The sequence below is a fragment of the Cheilinus undulatus genome, linkage group 16 (genome assembly GCF_018320785.1).
Source record: "Cheilinus undulatus linkage group 16, ASM1832078v1, whole genome shotgun sequence".
In the NCBI taxonomy this organism is placed as follows: Eukaryota; Metazoa; Chordata; class Actinopteri; order Labriformes; family Labridae; genus Cheilinus; species Cheilinus undulatus.
Genome location: NC_054880.1, coordinates 8,296,004 through 8,317,895, shown reverse-complemented (window position 1 = coordinate 8,317,895; position 21,892 = coordinate 8,296,004). Strand labels below are relative to the sequence as shown.

Here is a 21,892-nt window from a genome sequence, read left to right as displayed (position 1 = left end):
CTTTAGGTTGGTCAAACATATCAGATAACCTGGTTGGAGGTCCATATTTTCTTGTTGTTATTTCACATTAAGGACAGGTCATATTTCACTGTGAAAGCCCCTTGGGTATCAAAAGTAGCTACTCAGTACTCCGAGTAAATTTTAAATGACTTACTTTTTACTTTTACTTGACTAGATTGATAGACTAGTACTTTACTTCTACTTAAGTACATTTTAACCAGAGTAACTGTACTTTTACTTGGGTACAATAGTCTGGTACTTTTCCACCTCTGCAATGGGACCACAGTCCTCTCTGGAGTCTCCCCTGGAACATACACTACATTGTCAATATAATTCCTACATTTAAAGAGGGGTTAGAAGCTGAAATAAGACTTTCAGCAACCCCACAAACTAACTAGAGAAATGTTATCTGAAGGTGGTGTCCAAACTCCTTTAACAAAACATGATTGTCTATTACTATACTGATACGAAGCTAATAAAGTTAGCTTAATATGCTCTGAGGTAATGTCGTCACTTTATTTTCTCTAGTGGAGGGTGGAGAAATAATAATATAATCCTATTTGAGGTGAAGTTTTCATGTTTTAATGTCCAAATTGTTCTAACAATCACATTTAGCATCTTGTTTCTATGCAAAGCCCCATTCAGATAGAAAGGACCGGAAGTTGCGCCTGTAAGCCATGCAAAGAATCATGGGGTCTAGGAATAAGGTGGATACTGAAAAAAAAAACTTCAATTGTTGATAGTGACAGTGCATTTCTGACAGGATCCCCCTTGTGGTCCCCACAGACACCCACAATGTCAACAAATGGCAATAAAAACATCCCTGGCTTCACCATCTTCACTGACACAAGAGGCAGTCATCCAGAAAAACACATCAGTCATCCAAGGGGATCTGTCTGGTTCTGATCTGGAGAAAAACATCAGAAAACCTCTCTTTAAATCAGTCAGATCACTGGGAGCTTTTTCCTAATGACATCATGCCAAACGGTCTGAATCCTCCACTAAATAAAGATGTGTGCAGTACCTTATAGTAGCAGTAGAGGGCAGCGTTGTTTATCAGCAGACCAGCAAGCAGGACGACACCTCTGATGATCAGGTCTATCAGAGGGGCTGAAACAGATCTGACATCATCACATTTGATCACATGACAAAGTCAGCTCAGTACCTTCAGACCACTGAACCTGAGTACACTCTCAGAAAGGAGGTGTTAAAAAATGACACAAAAAATGTGTTGGTACATGCATAACACATTTTGTGTGGATCTCATCACAAGATGTGTTAAAAAAAAAAAAAAAAAAGCCTAAGAGGTTGTACACACTGCATGTGTTAGACCAGTGGTTCTCAAATGGTGTGCCGTAGCACACTGGTGTGTCTTGAGACAAGTCTAGGTGTGCCTTGTAAATTCGTCTGACTTTACATAAGTACTACAACTATGCAACAACTAGAGACCATAACCAATGTCCTTACTGCATGCAAGCGTTACACATTGCATTGCATCATATAGCATTGCATGCTCACTGTCGATCTGTTATCTGTTAAATATGCCACATGTAAAAATATGACATCTCATGCTTTTACTTAGAAAATCGGAGGTATGGTGCCTCTAACAGCTATGAGCCACATAGTTTTGTCTCCATGTTAGCATAGGTCAGACCATAAAAATTCATAAATGGGTATGGAGAATATCCATGCAACACACTCCTCTTTGTAAAACAAGCTAACAAGTTTCGGGAGTGAGAAAAGTGGAAGAAAATTAAGAATATCCTCTGGTGGGACACCCCTGGTGTCTTCTCATCCTTTGTGCAACCTCTTCCCTTGTTACTTGTCCATCTTAATAGGAGCGACAGAGAGAAAATTGGGACAGGGTGACTTGGGATAAACCTGGGGAGCTGCAGTGCATCACTTGCAGAGTGTCAGGATGCTACAAAAGGAACCTCTGTAATCAAAGTGACGTAGCTGGCACTTGCTCGCATTGCATGCAGTTGGGACTGGGACATGTTGCTACCTGCTACACATGCTAAAGAGGCTATTTTGCAAGGACATTAATATGGTGTGCCTTGAGACATCAGCTTGCTTTTTGGTGTGCCTTGGGCAAAAAAAGAGGTTTGAAAACATTGTGTTAGACAGTTTAACACAATTTGTGTTATTTTAAGTGGCGGGAAGGGGGCGCCCTATTTCATGTTCACGGTTCCTGACAAAGAAGACTAAGGAGACTGAGAAGAAGGCTGTTTTGCTTGGTCACCTCCCCAACACTTCAGTAAGTATTCATTTCTACTTTGTTTCATTATATATCATCAAAATGTAACATGTTAGGGTAAATTTAGCATGTATATAATCCACCAACTAAAACGTTTTTGAAAGGAAATTCATGATGAAGGTTAGGTTGTGTTCAACAGGGCTGCATAGCAGTTTGCTAATGTTACATCGCCAAACTTCATTTGTTGGTTTTTAATTTCATTTCTACCTTAACGCCAAAAATATGCAATGTAAGGTTCAATTTGGGACTTTATAGTCAGCTTAACAATCACTCCTTTTAGAAAAGTCGGCATGAAACCTGGTCACAGTTAACATTTAGCTAGTTAAGTTGAAGTCACAAGTTTCATTTTTACTAATATTTTTGGACTGTCTTAGACCACAGGAGTGAAATGGGTATGGTTTCCTTTTTAATATTGCTGCTGCCCTAAAAATGGCAACACTTGAAAATGACCCCAAGGAGAGAGAATGGTAAGTTACCTTTCATTTATACCAGATACAATGACTTTCAATCTAGTGTTCATTTGTTGGGCACATGGCCTGTGCCATTCATTTTTGTTATAGGCAAAGTATCTGAGGGGAATCACAGGGCCATAATATATTATATTAAATTGTACTTTAATCCACATTGCCACTTGTGCTGAACAATTGAAAACAAAAAAATGTTTTTATGATTCTTTCAACTGATGGGTCTGAATTCCTCCAGCACATCCTTGTGGGTACTGTTTTTTTTTCTGTGGTAGTAATTTATTAAATAGCCTATGTCAGAGATGGTATGTATGCCATTTGTTTTTGAGTTGCGCTCAGAGTCACTTTGCTTCAGTTTACCTTTTAAAACTTCATTTAGATTAAACTCATAAACAACATAAGAAATAATCAGGCTAAATAACTAATAGATTACTAATAGATCATACTAACTGTAGGCTTTTCACCACTAAATTAACTCAGAAGACTAAGCTCGAAAAGAGGAAGAAACCAACTGATACCAATATTCAACTCAGGAGACTCAGACTCAAAATTGTTGTATTAGAAATGTAACAAAAGTAAACACACAAATTGAATAAGCACAATAACAAAAATGGTACATCTTTCTATTCAAAACTAATGTGACCCAACCAAGGAATACCTAAAAGAGCTGCGATTACTACTAGAAGAGGGACGTCTAGATGGTGATATTTCACAAAAAGAATCAAACTTTTATAATCTTTTATCTTAAATCTTTTGTAAAAGACAGCTCTGAGTTTCTAATTTTTCTTAAATCACTCCCTCCTATTGATCCAGATAAAATCATGTGTACTCTTGACATTGAATCCTTATATACTAACATCAACCATCAGCAAGAATTGGACACCCTAGAGTATTTTCTTGACACCAGATCAGTTCAAATCCTTTCCACCACTTTCTTAGTGGACCATAGAGACCATAGAGAGGTGCAGTCGTGATGTAATTTTGTAGGCAAACCTGAAAGTTAGCATCGCATGGGTTCCCTTGGTGTCGAGCCTATGGGATTTTTGAATGGGATTTGGATTATTGCTGAAAATATGATCAGTGTCCAATTAAAGTTTATGAAACTTGCACGTTTTGTTCATAAAGATAATCTTCATAAATTGATCATATACGCATGATATCTGGTTCGTTAATCTAACTGACAAAAGCAAAGAGCTCATACTGAATTTCAACACAGTCAACTGAATTTTACGTCATCACCTACGGAAACAACTGAACAGCAGGCTCAGTTGCCGTGCTTCGGATGATGACGTATAGTCTTCCTGACAAATGCTGTAGTCTTTGTTAGCTGTCTTTTAGCAATCGCCTTTATTAAGATGTGAAAAGATAGACAATTGAAAGTTGGGGCACGTTTCAGATGTATTTTATGTCGTAGGACAAAACATTAAACTCTCTTGAGCTCTTGTGTACCACAGACCTTATTTCAGGCATTTAACCAAGAACTCATTCAAAAATCCCATAGACTCTCAGACAAGGGAACTGGAAGTGCTAAAATGCTAACTTCTGTGTTTTAGGACTCATTCCTGCACCACTCTATTAGACACTCCCTGTACTGCTTTAGCAGTGTCTGTCGGTCAAAAAGCAGATGATCATTTAACCAACCCATTGGTACTGTTACCCCATTGGCTGGTATACATATGTGGCTGTTTCTGATTGTTTAGAATTATGTAACTTAGAAACATTTTGAATTTTTTCACATTTTTTTCTGTTTTCACACTACCCTATTTAAATGTTGCTTGCAATGTGGTTCTTGATGACCCTGATGAAGGCTGCATGCTGAAACGCGTCGGTCTAATAAAGTTGTTCCTTAAACTACAAGTGTTGCTGGAGATTTCTGTTCTCTTCTTTTTCTCTGATCACACCAGAAGATGTGAGTTCAATCCAACTATTTTTGTTGTCAGATAAGTTTGTCTATAAATGAATAAACAAATACATAAAACCAGTTCAACTGATCTTTTTGAGTATTCTGTGTGATTTCAGTATCAAATTCTTAAACAAACATGACCTCTAACCACGTAAAATTAACAAGGTCAGGTGGTGTAACCATTCTGTGTCAGCTGGTGTAACCACTATTTTTCATCAAAATATAAAAATATACAGAAAAATGAATATGGCATGGAAAGAATTATTCTATCACAAGGGGATCAAATGGTTTTAACCTTTTTTTGCAAAATTTGCCACCAATTATTTAGAAAATTGAGATTTTTTAGGCATGTGTCTCCAGCTCAGTATTACAAAAAATGTATTACATTTAAATGAAAGGTTCTCAGATAAAATCTATTTTCATGTGATATTTGAGGGTGAGTTACTTGTTTACATGAGTACCTTTGAATTTACCTTTAGATATATTAAATATGACTTAACTGCAATTCTTTTATGTTACACCATTTTACATTTTAAGCTCATTTTAGTCTAACTTTTTGACAAAAAAAATGTGAATACTTTATTTTAAAGTACCCGAAACCAACCAAAACACCAAATTTACATTCTAACAAACCAAATGCGTGCTTTAAAACAAGTTTTTGGGAAATTCTATTTTTTTCATCTTGCCAACCTTGTTTGTCACTGACCCTTCTGCAGCTTGATTGGAGTCCACCTGTGCTATATTAAACTGATTGGACATGATTTGGGAAAGGCACACACTTCGAAGGTCTCACACCTGACAATGCATATCAGAGCAAAACCCAAGCCATGAGGTCAGAGGAACTTCCTGCGGAGCTCAGAGAAAGGATTGTGGACAGGCACAGATCTGGCAAGGGTGAGTATTCTCGCTATGAGGATGACTCTGCTTGGTTCTCGCCAGAGGAAACCCTCCTTACCACTGAGAGTTACTGCAGCTCTGTCAAAGTGCAAAAGTGTGGTTGAACTTTATCTAGTGTGGACAATTTTAAAGAAAATTTCAGTTTAACACTGTTAATGTCTCTGTTGGATTTTGCTGTGTTATAGAGGTGTGACTTCACCTGAACAACCTGGTTGGAGATCTGCCCCCCCCCCCCCTTGTTTTTGCCAGTAAGGAAAGATCCTATTTCACTGTAAAACTCCTTAGTAGCTACTCATGTCCCTGATGTGTGGTGTGACTGTGACAGAGCAGAACATCCCTACTAATCTATCAAACTACTCATACACACAAATCATACAGTACAATAACAATGAAAGGAAATTACATAATGTTATTGCGCCATTATGCTACTTTGGCTGTCTTTTTCATCTTTATTATTGAGAAATATCCGCTTCTTTGAGTGTGAAACAGTGTTTACTGTGAATGTTGAGAGTTTATGATATGGGACCATAAAAAAGGAACTTTAATTCTGGTTAAAAATAATGTTGCTGAGAAAACCGTTAGGATGAATTCTCCTAAATTGTTTACACAAGTCAAAGTCAAACATGAAGCTTTATGGATCATTCAGAGGAAGAGTGAAATAAAAATGATGTCACGTATTAAAAGCTGAACTAAAATCAATAAAAAGCATGCGTGCATAAGCCTTGGGGGCTTCTAGTTGTTTCACACACCTAGTCACTAAACACCTAGGTGTTTATAGGCTTATGCACGCATGCTTTTTATTGATTTTACCTCACCTTTAAATGCAAAAACTTAAACAGATGTATGTGAATCCTTTTATCTTGAGATGGTTCTCTGGTTTTTAACTAATCAAACACAGCAAGTCAGAGAAATAATGCCCTCACAGCTCAGACTGATCAGTACTGGTGCTTCTCAGGGTTGTGTCAGCTCTCCTCTCCTCTTTACTCTGTACACTAATGACTGCAGAAGAATCCATCCAGAGAACTACATCATTAAATTCTCAGATGATACAGCTATCCTTTGCCTAAAGAGAAGAGATAGCAGCTCCTCTATTTATCACTCTGAAGTTGAGAGATTTTAGTGGTGTGACGATAATAACCTTTTGCTTAATGTAAAAAGTGGGAGATAGTGTTTGATCCCAGGAGTGTTGGTGATCACCAGCCCGTGGTCATCCACAGTGAATCCATCACACAGGTCTGCTCTGAGTACCTGGGGGTTCATGTTGACAATACGCTCAGCTGGAGGACCCATGTTGAGAGCCTGTGCTCAAGACTGCAACAGCGAATGTATTTTTTACACAGACTTAGAGTATCTGGAGTTCAGCAGAAGCAAATGCTGTTGTTTTATTCTGCTGTCCTTGAAAGCATCATCAGATATGGAATAACAGCCTGGTATGGTCATTTATCTGTTCAGTTAAAATCACAGATAACTCGTCTAGTGCAGACTGCTATGAAAATCATGGGTGTCAAGAAGCACCCATCTCTCCAAACATGAGCAGTCTGTTGTTAGACAGGAACAGAAAATTGTTTCTGATCTGACCCATGTTCTCCACTCTGAGTTTCAGCTCTTACCCTCAGGAAGAAGATTTAGAGACCCTCGGACCAAACTGAACTGTTACAAACGCTCTTTTGTGCTCATGTCTATTCAATTTCTGAAGAACAAGTGATGTAAGATGTGCCAAGAGGTTGTGCAATATGCCAGTATGACACTGCTACCAGACGTCTGTTTTTTATGTAGACGTAGAAAATTGTTAGATGGATATGCTGCTGCTACAGGATGTAATGTATGTGTTCTGTATGATCTCTATTTATGTATTTTTTTAATTTTGTAACTGTGATACAGAGTCCAGGATAAATTTCCCTATTTCGAGTCTATCTTATCTGATCTCATCTCATTTTATCATATATTATTCTGGTGATAAATGGTCATTCGCACCGTTTGGAGGAATCTGATTGGCCGAGCCACCAGAGGGTCATCCACACTGTGTGTTTATGAATCAGTTTGTGTTGTTACAGTATGCCAGTATGATCTGGCATCAGATCCAGGCAGCTAAGGCAGAGAATAGGGAGTTACACATAGTGTTTTTAGATCCAACAAATGTGTTTGGATCAGTACCTCGTAGTCTTCTCTGGAGGGCATTTGAGTTCTTTAGGATGCCAGAGATAGTGGTAAACAGTGAAGACATATTTTAGAGATGTTAGGATGTGTATTAGTACTGCAAACTTTATGACAGTCTGGCAGAGACTAGAGGTAGGTATTATGGTGGGCTGCATGATTTCCCCTCTAGCTTTCACAATGGCAATGGAAGTCATTGTTGGAGCTTCCAAGTGAGTGGTAGGAGGGGAGAGATGGCAGGATGGGATGCGCTTCCCACCAGTCAGGGCTTACATGGATGACATGACACTGGTGACTACGACAGTGCCATGCACGAGAAGGCTACTGGAGAAGCTAAATAAGAATCTCAAGTGGGCTAGCATGAAGATCAAGCCTAGTAAGTCCAGGAGCATCTCAGTATCCAGAGGGAAGATTGTTGACAGGAAGTTTTTTGTAGATGAGGAAGAGATACTATGTATCAGGGAGAAGCCAGTAAAAAGCTTAGGGAGATGTTATAATGAAGAGCTTAATGACAGTGAACAGGTGGTGCAGTTTAGAGAAGATGTAGTGGGGGGATTAGAGAGGATTGATAAATCAGGGCTCCCAGGGAGGTTGAAGTTATGGTGTTTGCAGTTTGGGCTGTTTCCTAGACTGATGTGGCCCATGTCAGTTTATGAGATACCAATATCAAAGGTAGAGAAGCTGGAGAGAGTAATTAACTCATTTGTAAGGAAGTGGTTGGGCGTTCCTTGGTGCCTTAGCAGTGTGGCACTGTATGGCAAAGGGATACTCCAACTCAGGATCACTAGCTTGGCAGAAGAGTTCAAGTGCTCAAAGGTTAGAACAGAGTTGCTGTTAGCAGGGAGTAAAGATAAAATAGTTAGCAGTGTAGGTCCAAGTCCAACTAGGGGAAGGAAATGGAACCCAAGACAGGGAGTAGAGGAGGTAGAGGCAGCTCTTAGGCATGCTGAGATTGTAGGCAATGTCCAGATAGGTTGGGGAGGCCTGGGGCATGGCTCAGGTGGACCGCATGGAACAAAGAAGGTCCTAAAGATAGAAGGAGACTGGTAGTGGAACAGGTACATAAACAGGAGGAAGTAGTCAGGTGTACTAAGGCTGTGGCTCAGGCTAAGCAGGGACAGTGGATGAACTGAGAGTGTAGAGAAGAGGAAGCTGAGTTGGAGAGACCAATGGAGTATGGAAGATAGGCTGATCAAATTCCTGCTAGGGTCTACCTATGACATCCTACCATCACCCCAGAACCTAAAGTGCTGAGTTGATGTGGACCCATCGTGTCCTTTGTGCTCCAAGACAGCAACCTTGAGGCACATTTTGACAGGATGTCAGATCAGTCTGTCACAAGGTAGATATACATGGAGGTATGACAGGGTTTTGAAAAGTCTAGCAGCAGGAATTGAAAACAGAAGGCGACAGGTGAATGCAGGATGTGATTAGGGAATGAGGATGGTTCAGTTTGTCAGAGAAGGAGAGAAGGTTAAAGGAGGCAGGTTTTTAGGTAGGCACCAGTTAGGCCAGTAAGAGGATGCTAAGGACTGGGAGATGCAGGAGGGAAACTTGTTGTGCCACAGGAGATAGTTTGCACCAATCTTAGGCCTGACATAGTGCTGTGGTCTGCCAGTCAGCGTTTAGTTTATTTTATAGAGCTGACGGTTCTGTGGAGGAAGACTATGAAAGGAAAAAGCTGAGATACGATGATTTAGGAGTAGAAGCTGAACAGCGAGGATGGAAAGTTAGTACTCGTCCAGTAGAAGTGGGATGTAGAGGGTTTGTAGCAAGGTCACCTGTTTCGTTACTTAGAGAGCTAGGAGTGCAGGGACAGAATTTGCGAAAGACAGTTAAGGAGATCTCAGATAAAGCGACTCAGGCCAGTCAGTGGATTTGGATGAGGAGGAGTAATGCCAGCTGGGGCAAAAATGAAGGTTGATGAAACCCAGTAACTTCTCTATCTGTTAGTTTCGTTTAATCCTCTCTCTACTCTGTCTTCTCTCATGAAAATGAGGGAGTGGGGGGGTAGAGCACAACGCCAGGCCGTGGTGTGTGTTTACACACAACAGGGTAGCTCTGCCTCCCACACCCCATTGCAAAGCTTGCTCTCTCTCTCTCTTTCTCTCTCTCTCTCTCTCTCTCTCTCTCTCCCTAATCTGTCTCATTTTCCCCTCTTTTTTACTCTTAGTTATGGGTAATGTTTGTACTATAATTGTTGCACTGTAATAATGAGTGGTGTGAAAGAAGGTAGCATCAGCATCGTCACTATCTGGAGCTTGCATGTACAAAGCCTGGGTCTGTTGAAGGTGGCATGCTGTTGAGGCTGTTTGGGCCATGTGGTAAGATAGGTAAGATGATGTCTCCGTGTTGGCATAGTGGGTGGTGGGAGCCGGCATGGAGGGGGGTGGCTCTGGGATGCTGGAGATCACTGTTTGGCCCTCTGGAGGTGTCGTGGGACTAACTGGACAAAACACCGACGAAGGAGGGTTCCCACTTGACAACCCCTGTGAAGGGCAGGTTCCTACTACCCATGGGTCTGCATGGTTGACTTGTGGAGGCAATAGTAATGGATTAGGGATTTCATTACTGAGTGCTGATCCTCTTTAAAAGGCACAAGTATCTTGTGTTTCATTCAAATTCAGAGAAAAAAGTGTGTCTGACAAAAGAGAAGCAGCCAACAGGAAGACAGGGTCAAACACAGAGAGAAAGAGGAAGGCTTGAAGAGTGTGTGTCCAAGATAGAGAGAGAGCGAGAGAGAGAGAGAGAGATACACTCTACACAATTGCATCCTACATGAAACCACATAAAGTGACATAGAGGAACTTCTGCATAGCGGAGTTCATGAAGATGCGTCTTCATTTCTCTCTCTGACTGCTGAGACTGAAGTAGCCGACCTCTGCTGAGATATCAGCCCCACATCTGCAGGTAAGAAAACACAAAAGATCTCTGGAAATCGAGTTCTTTGCTGCTAAATGACTTTATAATTATCAGACATATAACAAGAAAATCATTTTCCTTATTTAACACTCTCAGGTCCTTCTCTTAAGTTTGATCAAGCTTGCAGTTTTCCCTTATTAGATGAAGTTTCATATTCATCCAGTGAAGTGATTAATAAATTCTTAATTTCTCCATAAACTGAAAGAAGGAAAAAAAAATCACTGTAATTGAGTGGCTATTTTGGGACATTTTTAAACGCAAGTTTTACTTTGACTTGTATAAATTTTGTTGGAAGAGCTGTACAATTTAGTACATTTTAAAAAGCATCAAATATTGAGTAAAAAGAATGTGAGGCTGGCCTTTTGTTTGACCTTATAACCAAAGAATGATCTCACAAAACATCCCAGAACAGCTGCTGCATTTGACTGAATCACAGAGGCACGGCTTTACCTGAACAACCTTGTTGGAGATTCAGATTATCATGTTGTTATCACCACTGAGGAAAAAAATCATACAAGGTTAAAAAATAAAACTAATACAATTTTATCAAAGCAGAGCAGCAGGTCTTCAGACAGTTGTCTCTGAGCCTCTGGTCTTTTCTTAACTTCTGACAGAATCAAAAACTCTGAACACAGAGGTGATGTTAGGAAGAAGGGAAAAGTCCCACAGTGAGAGGGGTCAAGTGTGAGCTGGAGCGTTGCCTTGATGAAGAATGAAACCATTTTTCCACACTATTGGTCTCTTTGGGTCAGTGTATTTTCAGGCAGATCCATTTCCTGGTTGAAAGCAAACTCAAAAATTGGGAGAAACTCTGGTTGTTTGTTTGTTTGTTTGTTTGTTTTTCAATTTTGACAAAAAATGGAAAAATTTGCCTTTTTCTTATTTTTTCCATTTTGGTCTCAAAAACTGAAAAACAAAAAAACTTTTGGAAAAATGTGTCCAATTAATGTTTTTTTTTCCTCAATTCCATTGCTCTGTTTTCTTGTTTTAATGAAATACTTGAGGAAAAGGACATCATGTGACCCACTGGGAAAAGTGAACATTTCAAAATTAAAGCCCTCATTTCATTATTTACTGTGTTTTACAGTATGATAATAGGCCTATTTGCTTTATCAACAATGATTAGTATAAATTAGTATAATTAAATAATCCTGGCCTGCTTGAGGCATCTATCCATGTGTACAGCAGGAGTAAAACAAGAAAAGGAGTACAAAAAAAAGAAATGGCTTGTTTTTCCATTTTTTTCTATTTCCTGTCAAAAACATAAAAACGAAATAACAAGAGTTTCTCCAGATCTTTGAGTCTGGTTTCAGCCAGGATCTGGATCTGCCAGAAAATACTCTGACCTCTTCGTTTGACCTTCTGGAACCCACTCCTCCAAAACAATACTGTTAATGTCAAAGACAAGAATCAAAATGGCCGTGAATCTGGACTTGCTGTGTCATGCACATTCTTTTGTGATGACGGTGTTTTCCATTGTACTAGACCATCCAAGTGTCATTGCATATAATCACTCCTAAAAAATGTGGGTTTCCTTCCGTTTGTACCAAAATGTCTCCATGATTTAGCTTGTGTTTTTCCTTTTGATCAGGAGTCAGAAATTTTGGCGTACTTTTTTGTAATATTCAAATTTTTATGCAAAATTTCTGCTATCATTCTTATTCTGAGTCGTCAATGATTTCCGATTATTTGTTCAGTTTGTTTTTTGAAGTTTTTGGCGTCTAGAACATTCATGGTCAAACATCCGTTCTGTCTACATAAAATCTTTTGTGCCATTCAAACAAACATGAACATGACATGTAGAGTTATTAACAAGAGAGAAAGAGAGACAAAGAAGCAGCTATTTGCTGTTAAAATTTACTTTTGTCAGACATATATTAAAAAAGTCCAGGTTGTCCTGAAATAAAGGATGTTTAGAGCTTGCCTGTGCACCACAGGTTTGATGTTTTACAAGTTTTTGAAGAAAATAAGTCCAGGTGAGCCAAATTTGTCAAAATATGGCTTCTATTATTAGGGTTCAGAGGGCTTATATCCATCCTAGACATCTTTGCAATATATAATGTGATAGACACTAAAAAAGTCATGCAACTTAAATGTTTTTTTTTCTTCTGCGGATTGACATTCTACATTACAACTCCCTTTGCAAAACTTCCTTGGGTAAAAAACCTTTGCTGCAAAAACGAATCGTTTTAATGCATGATTAGTTTCTATCAAGAGTATCAATTCTCAAAATACTTTATGCTTCCCTTCAAATAAATAATATTATGTTGCTTTATCATGAAATAAAGGTGTTCACGTGTGAAAAAATCTGCCTTGAGTCGTCGTTTTAGAGTTGCAGATCATTGTCAAAAGGGCGACTGTAATTGATTGAGGTTTTTGAAGACGTTTAGCCTCTCCACCAAAAGGCTTCTTCACCTCTACTGTGACGGGCCAAAGCTGAGATTTATAGCCTCTGTTGACCATCCACATTAATGAACAGAGTGGTCACTAAAGTTTTGTACACTGCTGGGTCACTGGAGTCCTCAGCAGAGTTGTCGACTTTGTTTCACCTGAAGGTGTGTCCTCCTGGGCCTCTTCTGGTTCGCCATGTCTGTGTGAAGTTGTTGTCTGTGATCCAGCGTGAAAGTTTAGAATGTCGTAGAAAGGAATCTAAGGCTGAGAACCGACACAGATGTTATGGATTTAGAGACACAGTGAGATGATAAATTGGGGAGTTCTGCTATTAAAAATGTTGAATGAAATATTATTTCCTCTTCTGGCTCATTCGCATTCTTATTTATATTCTAGAGAGAAACTCTGGTCTCTCAAGAGTAAAACTGCTTTACCTGGTTTGCAAAGTCATGAGAGATTTAAACCTCTAGCTCTGACTCTCATCTTTCACATGAGGTGTTGTTATTCCTCCGGTGTCGTCAGCAGCTGTTAAAAGCAGTAATATCAGATTTTCTCATGTTCTTGTTCTGCAGACACACAATGTCTCCTAACGCCTCCCTCCACATCACTGAGACTCCCCACAGCGAGCAGATGAAGACTGTGGACATCAAGCCCATCATGGAGATCATCTCCATCGTCCTCTACACGCTGACCGTTGTTCTCGGTATCACCGGGAACTCCATCGTCATCTGGGTGGCTGGATTCAAGCTCAAGGTGGATCAACAGTTGATAATTTTTATAAATCCTCTCTGAACCTAAACGTGATGTCAACCATTGACTACCTTCATTTATTCTGCTCTGTAGTTCTCTCTCATCAGACTCATTTAAGTGAAATTAAATCAGGTTAAAAACTATAAGAACACTTATCTGTGTTGGTATGAAAATGGTTAAACACAAAACAAAAGCAGATAGAGTGGAAATAAACATTTAAATATGAAAGAACATGATCTTTAACCTAAATCTGACTATCCATAAGCCATCTAGGAACAGTTTTGAATATTCAAAGATTAAAAATAAAGCAGTCAAAGCAGCAATAATATCTAAGTATCATTAATCAAGGTATCAAAAGTTGCAGGCATGCAAAATTAACTGGTGATGAATGGCTTTCATTATGCTGGAGGTCAAGTTAAACAAAAACATCAAAATTGAAGCGCACATACAGTATATCATCCCCAGGTTTGAGTTATTGTTGGATCAGCAGCATTGGTGCTAGTGTCCTGGCTAACAGTTTCTTCATTTTGGAGCTGAGAATAGTATCTAGAATTGGGTTCTAGTGATCAGATTGATTATTCATGCTACTTTTAGACCCCTTTTCATTACTGTTTCTACCCATTTTTGCCATTTTTTAAAACCTTTAATCTATTTTGGCCTCTGAAAACCAAATTTTGCCATTTTTAACCCATTTTTGTCACTTTTTGCCTTCCTTAGACAATTTTTCCACTGTTATATCAATTGAATCCCTTTTCCCCTAATTTTTGCCACTTTTTAACTGCTTTTCACTATTTTTGCTGCCCATTTTTACCCCTTTTGCCTTTCTTAGCTAATTTTTGCTGTTGTTATCCAATTTTTTTCTCCTTTAACCAATTTTTGCCACTGTTTGCCTTCTAAAAGCCATTGCAAATTTGATCCTTTTTACTCATTTTTGCAACTTTTTAACTGTTTTTCTTCATTTTTCTTACCCCTTTGCCTTTCTTAGCCTATTTTTGCTACTGTTATCCATTTCTTTTTCTCTTCTTATCCATTCTTGCCACTTTTTGCCCTCCCTAGAGCATTTTTTATGCTCTAACGAATTCTTCTTCTTATTATTATTATTATTTATTATTAAGTCCATTATTTCTTGGACTTGTACAGTTATTTCACATTAGACAACATATGTTGAAACCTGTGAAAACAAAGAAGATGGATGGTCCAGAACACCTTTGAGAGAAAGAACGGGAAATTTCCATCAAGAAAAAACAAAAAAAGGTGAAAACAAGATCTCTGTCTCAACTACAACTCCTGGCTAGCTTAAAAGCTAACAACAACTTCCAGTAACTGCAACAGAACACTGTCTGATCAACAGTAGACACCTGAATGCTACCTACTGAGGTAGCATAGGGCGGCACGTACAGACACAGCAGCCCAGCGCTCCATCACTAGCAGCAAAAGAAAGCCCTACACTTACACCAAAACTGATAGCGTGCCCCATGGAGTTTACATCCTTCCTGATGGAGATTATCATGAGAATGGGGTGCTCGGAGACTGACAGGAGGAGGACGTGGAGCAGCAGGACACCTACAACCAGTGGGAAGGAGGCAGCGAAGGCATTGTGTGAGAAGGCGAAAGTGGTGCAAACAAACCGGGCTGCAGACTAGGCTAAGAGCAGCCCCACACAAAACCTGCTGTACCAAGCATCTTTCTCCTGGGTGCCTACTCCCTTGCCAGCAGGGTGGATGACATGAGGCTGCAGATTTCTAACCACCACTTGGACGACTGTGTTTGCAGCTACAGAAGAGACTGCCAGACGTAATTTCATTGCATTTTTACAATGCAATGACAATAAACATCTATCTATCTATCTATCTATCTATCTATCTATCTATCTATCTATTTTTGCCATTGTTATCCCATTGTCTGTCTCTTTTAACTCATTTTGCCACTTTTCTACCACTTTTCATCATTTTTCCAGCCCATTTTTACCCATTTTTCCTTTCTTAGCCCATTTTTGCCTTTCTTATCCAATTCTGCCACTTTAAACTCATTTTGCCCCTCTCTTTTACCACTTCCCATCACTTTTTCAGATGACTTTTGCCACTCTTAACCCTTTTTTCCAATTTTCACCTGTTTTGCCTCTTTTCTCAATTTCTGAATTACTTTCCCATAAAATTATTTTTTTCCTGTTGATCAACATAAGATGATCAGCATGTTTCTTCATCTTTAAAGACTTTTGACTGCATAAACCCTGAATATCACTTTTATGTCTTCTCCATCATCTTTATTTTCTCCTTGTCTCCTTCCTCCTCAGGCTAAGGTCACCAACGTGTGGCTGATTAACCTGGCGATAGCCGACCTGATCTTCTGCTTCACACGAGTCTTCTCCGTCATACAGATGCTCTTCTTCAACTACTGGCCCTTCAGCGTCTTCCTCTGCAAGTTCAACGGCTTCTTCAAGTACACCAACATGTTCTGCTCCGTCTTCCTGTTGGCTGTCATCAGTCTGGATCGGGTGCTCTGTGTGTGGCGGCCCATCCTCACCAAGCAGCACCGCACCATGTGGGCCGCCAGGTTAGTGGCCGTCTGCGTGTGGATCGCCGCCATCATCTTCAGCACGCCTTACTTCATCTACCGTAATGTGTCCTTAGGGAAGAACAACCTAAGTAAGTGTTCTGTAGACTCAACAGAGAACAACGGCACCAGACTGGCTCTCTACTCCATCCGTTTCCTGTGTGGCTTCTTGTTGCCTTTTATGGTCATCCTCATCTGTTACATTCTGGCTGGGCTTCGCATCCGAAGAATGCGCCTGTCAGGGAAGTCCCGCCCCCTACGTATACTAGCATCATTAGTGATTGCTTTCTTCCTGTGCTGGGCGCCGTACCACTGCGTCCTGCTGGTGAAATTGGTGGACAGGAAGAACCCCATGTTGAAAATGTGGCAACCCTTGACGTCCGGCATCGGCTACTTCAACAGCTGTGTGAACCCGCTGCTGTACTTCTGCATGGGTGTGGACGTTAGGAAGCGCTTCAAGCAGAGTCTGTCCGGTGTGTATAAAAGAGCTTTGGCAGATGACATAGACGTACAGACGACGCAGTCAAACGAGATGTCTTTGGATGACAGGGTCCAAATCCAGTCTGGCTATAAGGGGAGTCAGACGTCTGTGACTAATTTCTGAACTGGGACTCATTTTTTATTATCAAATTCCACATACTCTGCAGCATTGCATGCATGCTGCAGTTTTGCTCCTATCAGACGCACTGATGTTTTCCTGAAGTGATGCACAGCCCTAAACAGCTGTTCATTCTGTTTTTTTTTTTTCTTTTTCCACAGTTGAGAAGTTTAGAAAGTTAAAAGCTTTATGTTTTCTAGAGAGAATGAGTTGTATCAAATAAAACCCTGTAGTTTTTCTTCTCAGAAGTGAACTCTTTTCCATCCATGGTGTCATGTGACCTCTGACTGACTGATGAGCTGTGGCTTGTGACACAGGATGGGAAGTTGATAGAGAAAAAGGTCAGGGGTCAAATATGGGATTATATTATGTTCAGACCCATTTTAGAAGTCGTATCATAAACAGTAGCTCACTTTAGCTTTTTAGCAATGCTAGCTTCATAATTAACATAACTACATAAGCCATCTAAGCTAGGTTAGCTTTAGCTAATGAATTTTAGTGCAGTGATCAAAGCTTACGTAAATACGTTTCCTACGTAGCTTGTGTGACCTTAGCTTTAGCTACATTCGCTATGTAGCCTATCTATGTGGCTTACGCAGTTAACAGAGCTATGTAAGCTATGCTTGCTGCATTTGAGTTTTTTCGAGGAGGGCAAGCTTTTTCAGTTAGCAGACTATTACTTGGCTTGTTTAAATGTTTTGTAATCAGGTTTTGCAGGTCAGGTTATAAACTTTAAACTTTGTTTTGTTGCTATTTGGGTCGATCTGCTTGACATGTATTCGAACATTTTGCATTTATTATTACACTTTTGATATTTCTGTATTGGTAAGTTGTAACTTGACTTGAGCTTTTCAAGTTAAAGCTTTGTTGTCAACTGACTTTTCAAAGTGCTTTTTACACCCCAGATCACACTTACGCACCCAATCACACCTCCTCACAAAGTGTTGGGGAAGTAGTATCAGAATAAGAGATGTGTGACTCGACCACTAGCAAAGTTCATTCTTCCTCTTTTTTTAGCTTTCAGAAAACGGCGTCTGTGTCCTCAGCCAGACAAACGTCAGTCAATGTCCTCCTTTTTAGACAAGTGAGTCTGAAGATGACGGCTGCTGGGACAGACAACAAACAACTTCTGATGGACAACTAGCTAAATGAGAATATGTATTAAATTAAACACAGCTAAAAATAAGAATTACTGTGTAAAAGAGGGGGCAAAAAGACAATAAAGTTGTCAGTGAGCATGAATCTGAAAGTGATTATCGTTGTCTTTTCATTCATTTTTTGTTTTTTTAGTTTACAGGAAGGGTTTGGTTCTGATGTTTTCGTTCAACTACTACTCAAATGTTACCAGGTCACTGACGATCACTGATAGAAAAATGCAATTTTGATTGATTGAGCAGTGGAAATAGTAGCTTATATAATAGTAGTTTCTTAACATTAAGTAGCTGTGGTGCAGCAGTAGCAATAATTCTGTGAGTTGCATTCGTATTCTCAGATGTAATATTAGTACTGATAGTATTAAAGCAGTTAAATGCACCTGTTTGGCGTCCTGCATTTGTTTTTTTTGGCATCAGGCTCAGACCTCTCTGTATCCAGGAAGGCCACAAAATGGATCAGTGTGTATATTCTGCAGGAGAGAGGAGAAGTTAGAGTTAAAAAACATCAACAGATGTATCCTCAGCATTATCATCGTATATAAACTGATGCCAGGGTGTTACGTGTGGTACAGCATGGCTTTAAAATACATATTATTTAAAAATAGATTAACAAAGCTAACTACAAGTGCATGAAAACTTAACCCAGAGCATTTATGGAAATTAAAACTAAACTGAAAACAGTAAACTGACATTTGAAAACTAAAAACTTGAAAGGTGAAAGACATTCACTTGATTCTCCTTACTTAAGCACCTTTCCTCTGCTTTTTTGGTCCTTACCAATAAACAAGCTAGTAAGTAAGTCAGTTAGTGCCAGTCAGTCTTCAACTATCCCCCTCCTGACTGTGTGGTATAAAAGTGAGGGATGCGAGATGCACTGAAACTCAAACACATAATGGTATGTAGAGAACTCATCCATGTGTTGCTTATGAAGGCTGGGTTGAAGTGGTTTTTTGTTAACAATGGGTCAGGGGTAGAAAGTAACTAATTACATTTCCTCAAACTACTGTAATTGAGTTGCTTTATGTGTACTTGTACTTTGTTGGGTAGCTTTTAAAATCACTATTACTTCAGTATTTATTGAGTGAAGTTTTGTACTTAATTACAGTTTAAAAAGCATGAAGTACCTAGTAAAAAATAAACACTAAATGCCAAAAGCAGGTTCAAGCGTTCAGTCAACAACATGAAAATGACCAGTCGTTTGGCTTTAACAACACATGACGTAGTACATGCACATAGCAAGAGAATGATTCTATATTTCTTCCCTAAACAGCCGCTGCATTGTACTTTAGGTTGGTCAAACATATCAGATAACCTGGTTGGAGGTCCATATTTTCTTTGTTGTTATTTCACATTAAGGACAGGTCATATTTCACTGTGAAAGCCCCTTGGGTGTCAAAAGTAGCTACTCAGTATTCAGTACTTTGAGTAAATTTTAAATGACTTACTTTTACTTGACTAGATTGATAGACTAGTACTTTTACTTCTACTTAAGTACATTTTAACCAGAGTAACTTTACTTTTACTTGGGTACAATAGTCTGGTACTTTTCCACCTCTGCAATGGGGCCACAGTCCTCTCTGGAGTCTCCCCTGGAACATACACTATATTGTCAATATAATTCCCACATTTAAAGAGGGGTTAGAAGCTGAAATAAGAATTTCAGCAACCCCACAAACTAACTAGAGAAATGTTATCTGAAGGTGGTGTCCAAACTCCTTTAACAAAACGTGATTGTCTATTACTATACTGATACGAAGCTAATAAAGTTAGCTTAATATGCTCTGAGGTAATGTCGTCACTTTATATTCTCTAATAGAGGGTGGAGAAATAATAATATAATCCCATTGGAGGTGAAGTTTTTATATTTTAATGTCCAAATTGTTCTAACAATCACGTTTAGCATCTTGTTTCAATGCAAAGTCGCATTCAGGAAGGACCGGAAGTTGTACCCATAATTCATGCAAAGAATCATGGGGTCTAGGAATAAGGTGGATACTGAAAAAAAAAAAAAAAAAAAAAAAAAAAGTTTCTCACATTGAGATAAGAAGCCCAAAAATTCCAGTTGTTGATGGTGACAGTATATCTCTGAGAGGATCCCCCTTGTGGTCCCCACAGACACCCACAATGTCAACAAATGGCAATAAAAACATCCCTGGCTCCACCGTCTTCACTGAGACAACAGGCAGTCATCCAGAAAAACACATCAGTCATCCCTGGGGATCTGTCTGGTTCTGACCTGGAGAGAGAAATCAGAAAACCTCTCTTTAAATCAGTCAGATCACTGGGAGCTTTTTCCTAATGACATCATGCCAAACAGTCTGAATCCTCCACTAAATAAAGATGTGTGCACTACCTTATAGTAGCAGTAGAGGGCAGCGTTGTTTACCAGCAGACCAGCAAGCAGGACGACACCTCTGATGATCAGGTCTATCAGAGGGGCTGAAACAGATCTGACATCATCACATTTGATCACATGACAAAGTCAGCTCAGTACCTTCAGACCACTGAACCTGAGTACACTCTCAGAAAGGAGGTGTTAAAAAATGACACAAAAAATGTGTTGGTACATGCATAACACATTTTGTGTGGATTTCAACACAAGATGTGTAAAAACTAAAAACTAAGATGTTATACACACTGCATGTGTTAGAGCAGTGGTTTTCTAACTTTTTTTTCACCCAAGGCACACCTAAGCTTAAGCCAAAATCTCCAGGCACACCATATTTAAATAGATACAAAATAGACTTTTTAAAATAATGTTACTGTCAAGGTGGCCTGTAAGGGGAGATAAAGGGGAGAGCTTTCTGGGGCCCAGCCAACTGGGGGGTCATGGAGATGGCAAAATTGGGCAAAAAGTGGCAAAACAAAGTCAGAAATGGGCAAAATTGGTTAAAAAATGGCCAAACAATGTCTTGAAATTGATAAAAACTTGTTGAAAGAGTCAAAATAGTGGCAAAAATCGGTTACAAGTGGCCTAAAAGGCTTAAATGTTGTAAAAAGATGGTAAAAAAATGGTTAAAAGTGATAAAAAAAAAAGGCACAGTTGTGGTCAAAAGGTGGTCAAACAACGACAAAAGTGGGTAAAAATTGGCATAAAAGGTGGTATAAATGGCTTGACAGTGTCAAAAAGGTGGAAAAATAGATTACGAGTGGCAGAAAAGTGGCAATAAAGGGTTAAAGTTGCTAAAAGTCAGTCAGCAGGTTGACATCTCTTCTAGTGTTTTCCCATTTACCTGTGCTGTGAGCTGTGTGAGCTACAAACACACAAGTTGTAGGAGATTCTGAAGCCTTTAAGGATAAACACAGGCTTTTCTCTGCACACCTGCCTCTCTTCTTAATGTCAATGCAGGATCGGTAAATGTGCTGCCCTATACATGTGTGCAGTCCCAATGTCTCTCAGACCCTCGCACACGGGCTGGATAGTTCGGTACGTTCATATACAGTTTAATATTCCCATGATATTCTTCTCTAAAATTATAACACCTCAAAGTATGGAGGTGTGATATAAAGACAGAGCTTCAATCAGACTTACAACTTTACAGGAAGTATGGGTTACTATTGATAATTAATGGGTATAAATATTCTTCCCTTTGCCTCAGTAAGGCAGAGGGAAAGAGAGTGGCTGTCAGATTAAAGATGTGAAGCAACAGCTGAATGAAACAGTCACTGATTTAAGTTATTTGTTCCTGTTATATTCCTTCATCAGTAAGAGATGCAGCTGCAGTAAACCTTTCTGTGTCTATGATTAGATTTATCAAATGCACATAAAGATGAATAAACAGTGTTAATCTTTCCAGAATATGAACTTGAGCAAGAAATTTACTTTATTTATTATTTGAATAGATAATT

General features: G+C 39.3%; 1 protein-coding gene across 1 annotated transcript; it reads left to right on the top strand.

Annotated features, from left to right (window-relative positions):
- The first annotated feature begins 10,478 nt into the window (after positions 1-10,478).
- Positions 10,479-18,122, top strand: LOC121524297 (formyl peptide receptor 2-like). Its single transcript, XM_041809620.1, has 3 exons — positions 10,479-10,585; positions 13,561-13,741; positions 16,032-18,122. Exons 2-3 carry the CDS (start codon positions 13,568-13,570, stop codon positions 16,893-16,895), a joined length of 1,038 nt encoding a protein of 345 aa, XP_041665554.1. The 5' UTR covers positions 10,479-10,585; positions 13,561-13,567; the 3' UTR covers positions 16,896-18,122.
- The last annotated feature ends 3,770 nt before the right edge of the window (positions 18,123-21,892 follow it).

Excerpts from the sequence above, each read along its gene's own strand:
- LOC121524297 (XM_041809620.1), top strand. The coding sequence starts at position 13,568 with ATGTCTCCTAACGCCTCCCTCCACATCACTGAGACTCCCCACAGCGAG. Across the intron at positions 13,742-16,031 it reads TGGCTGGATTCAAGCTCAAG|GCTAAGGTCACCAACGTGTG; the intron begins GTGGATCAACAG and ends CTTCCTCCTCAG.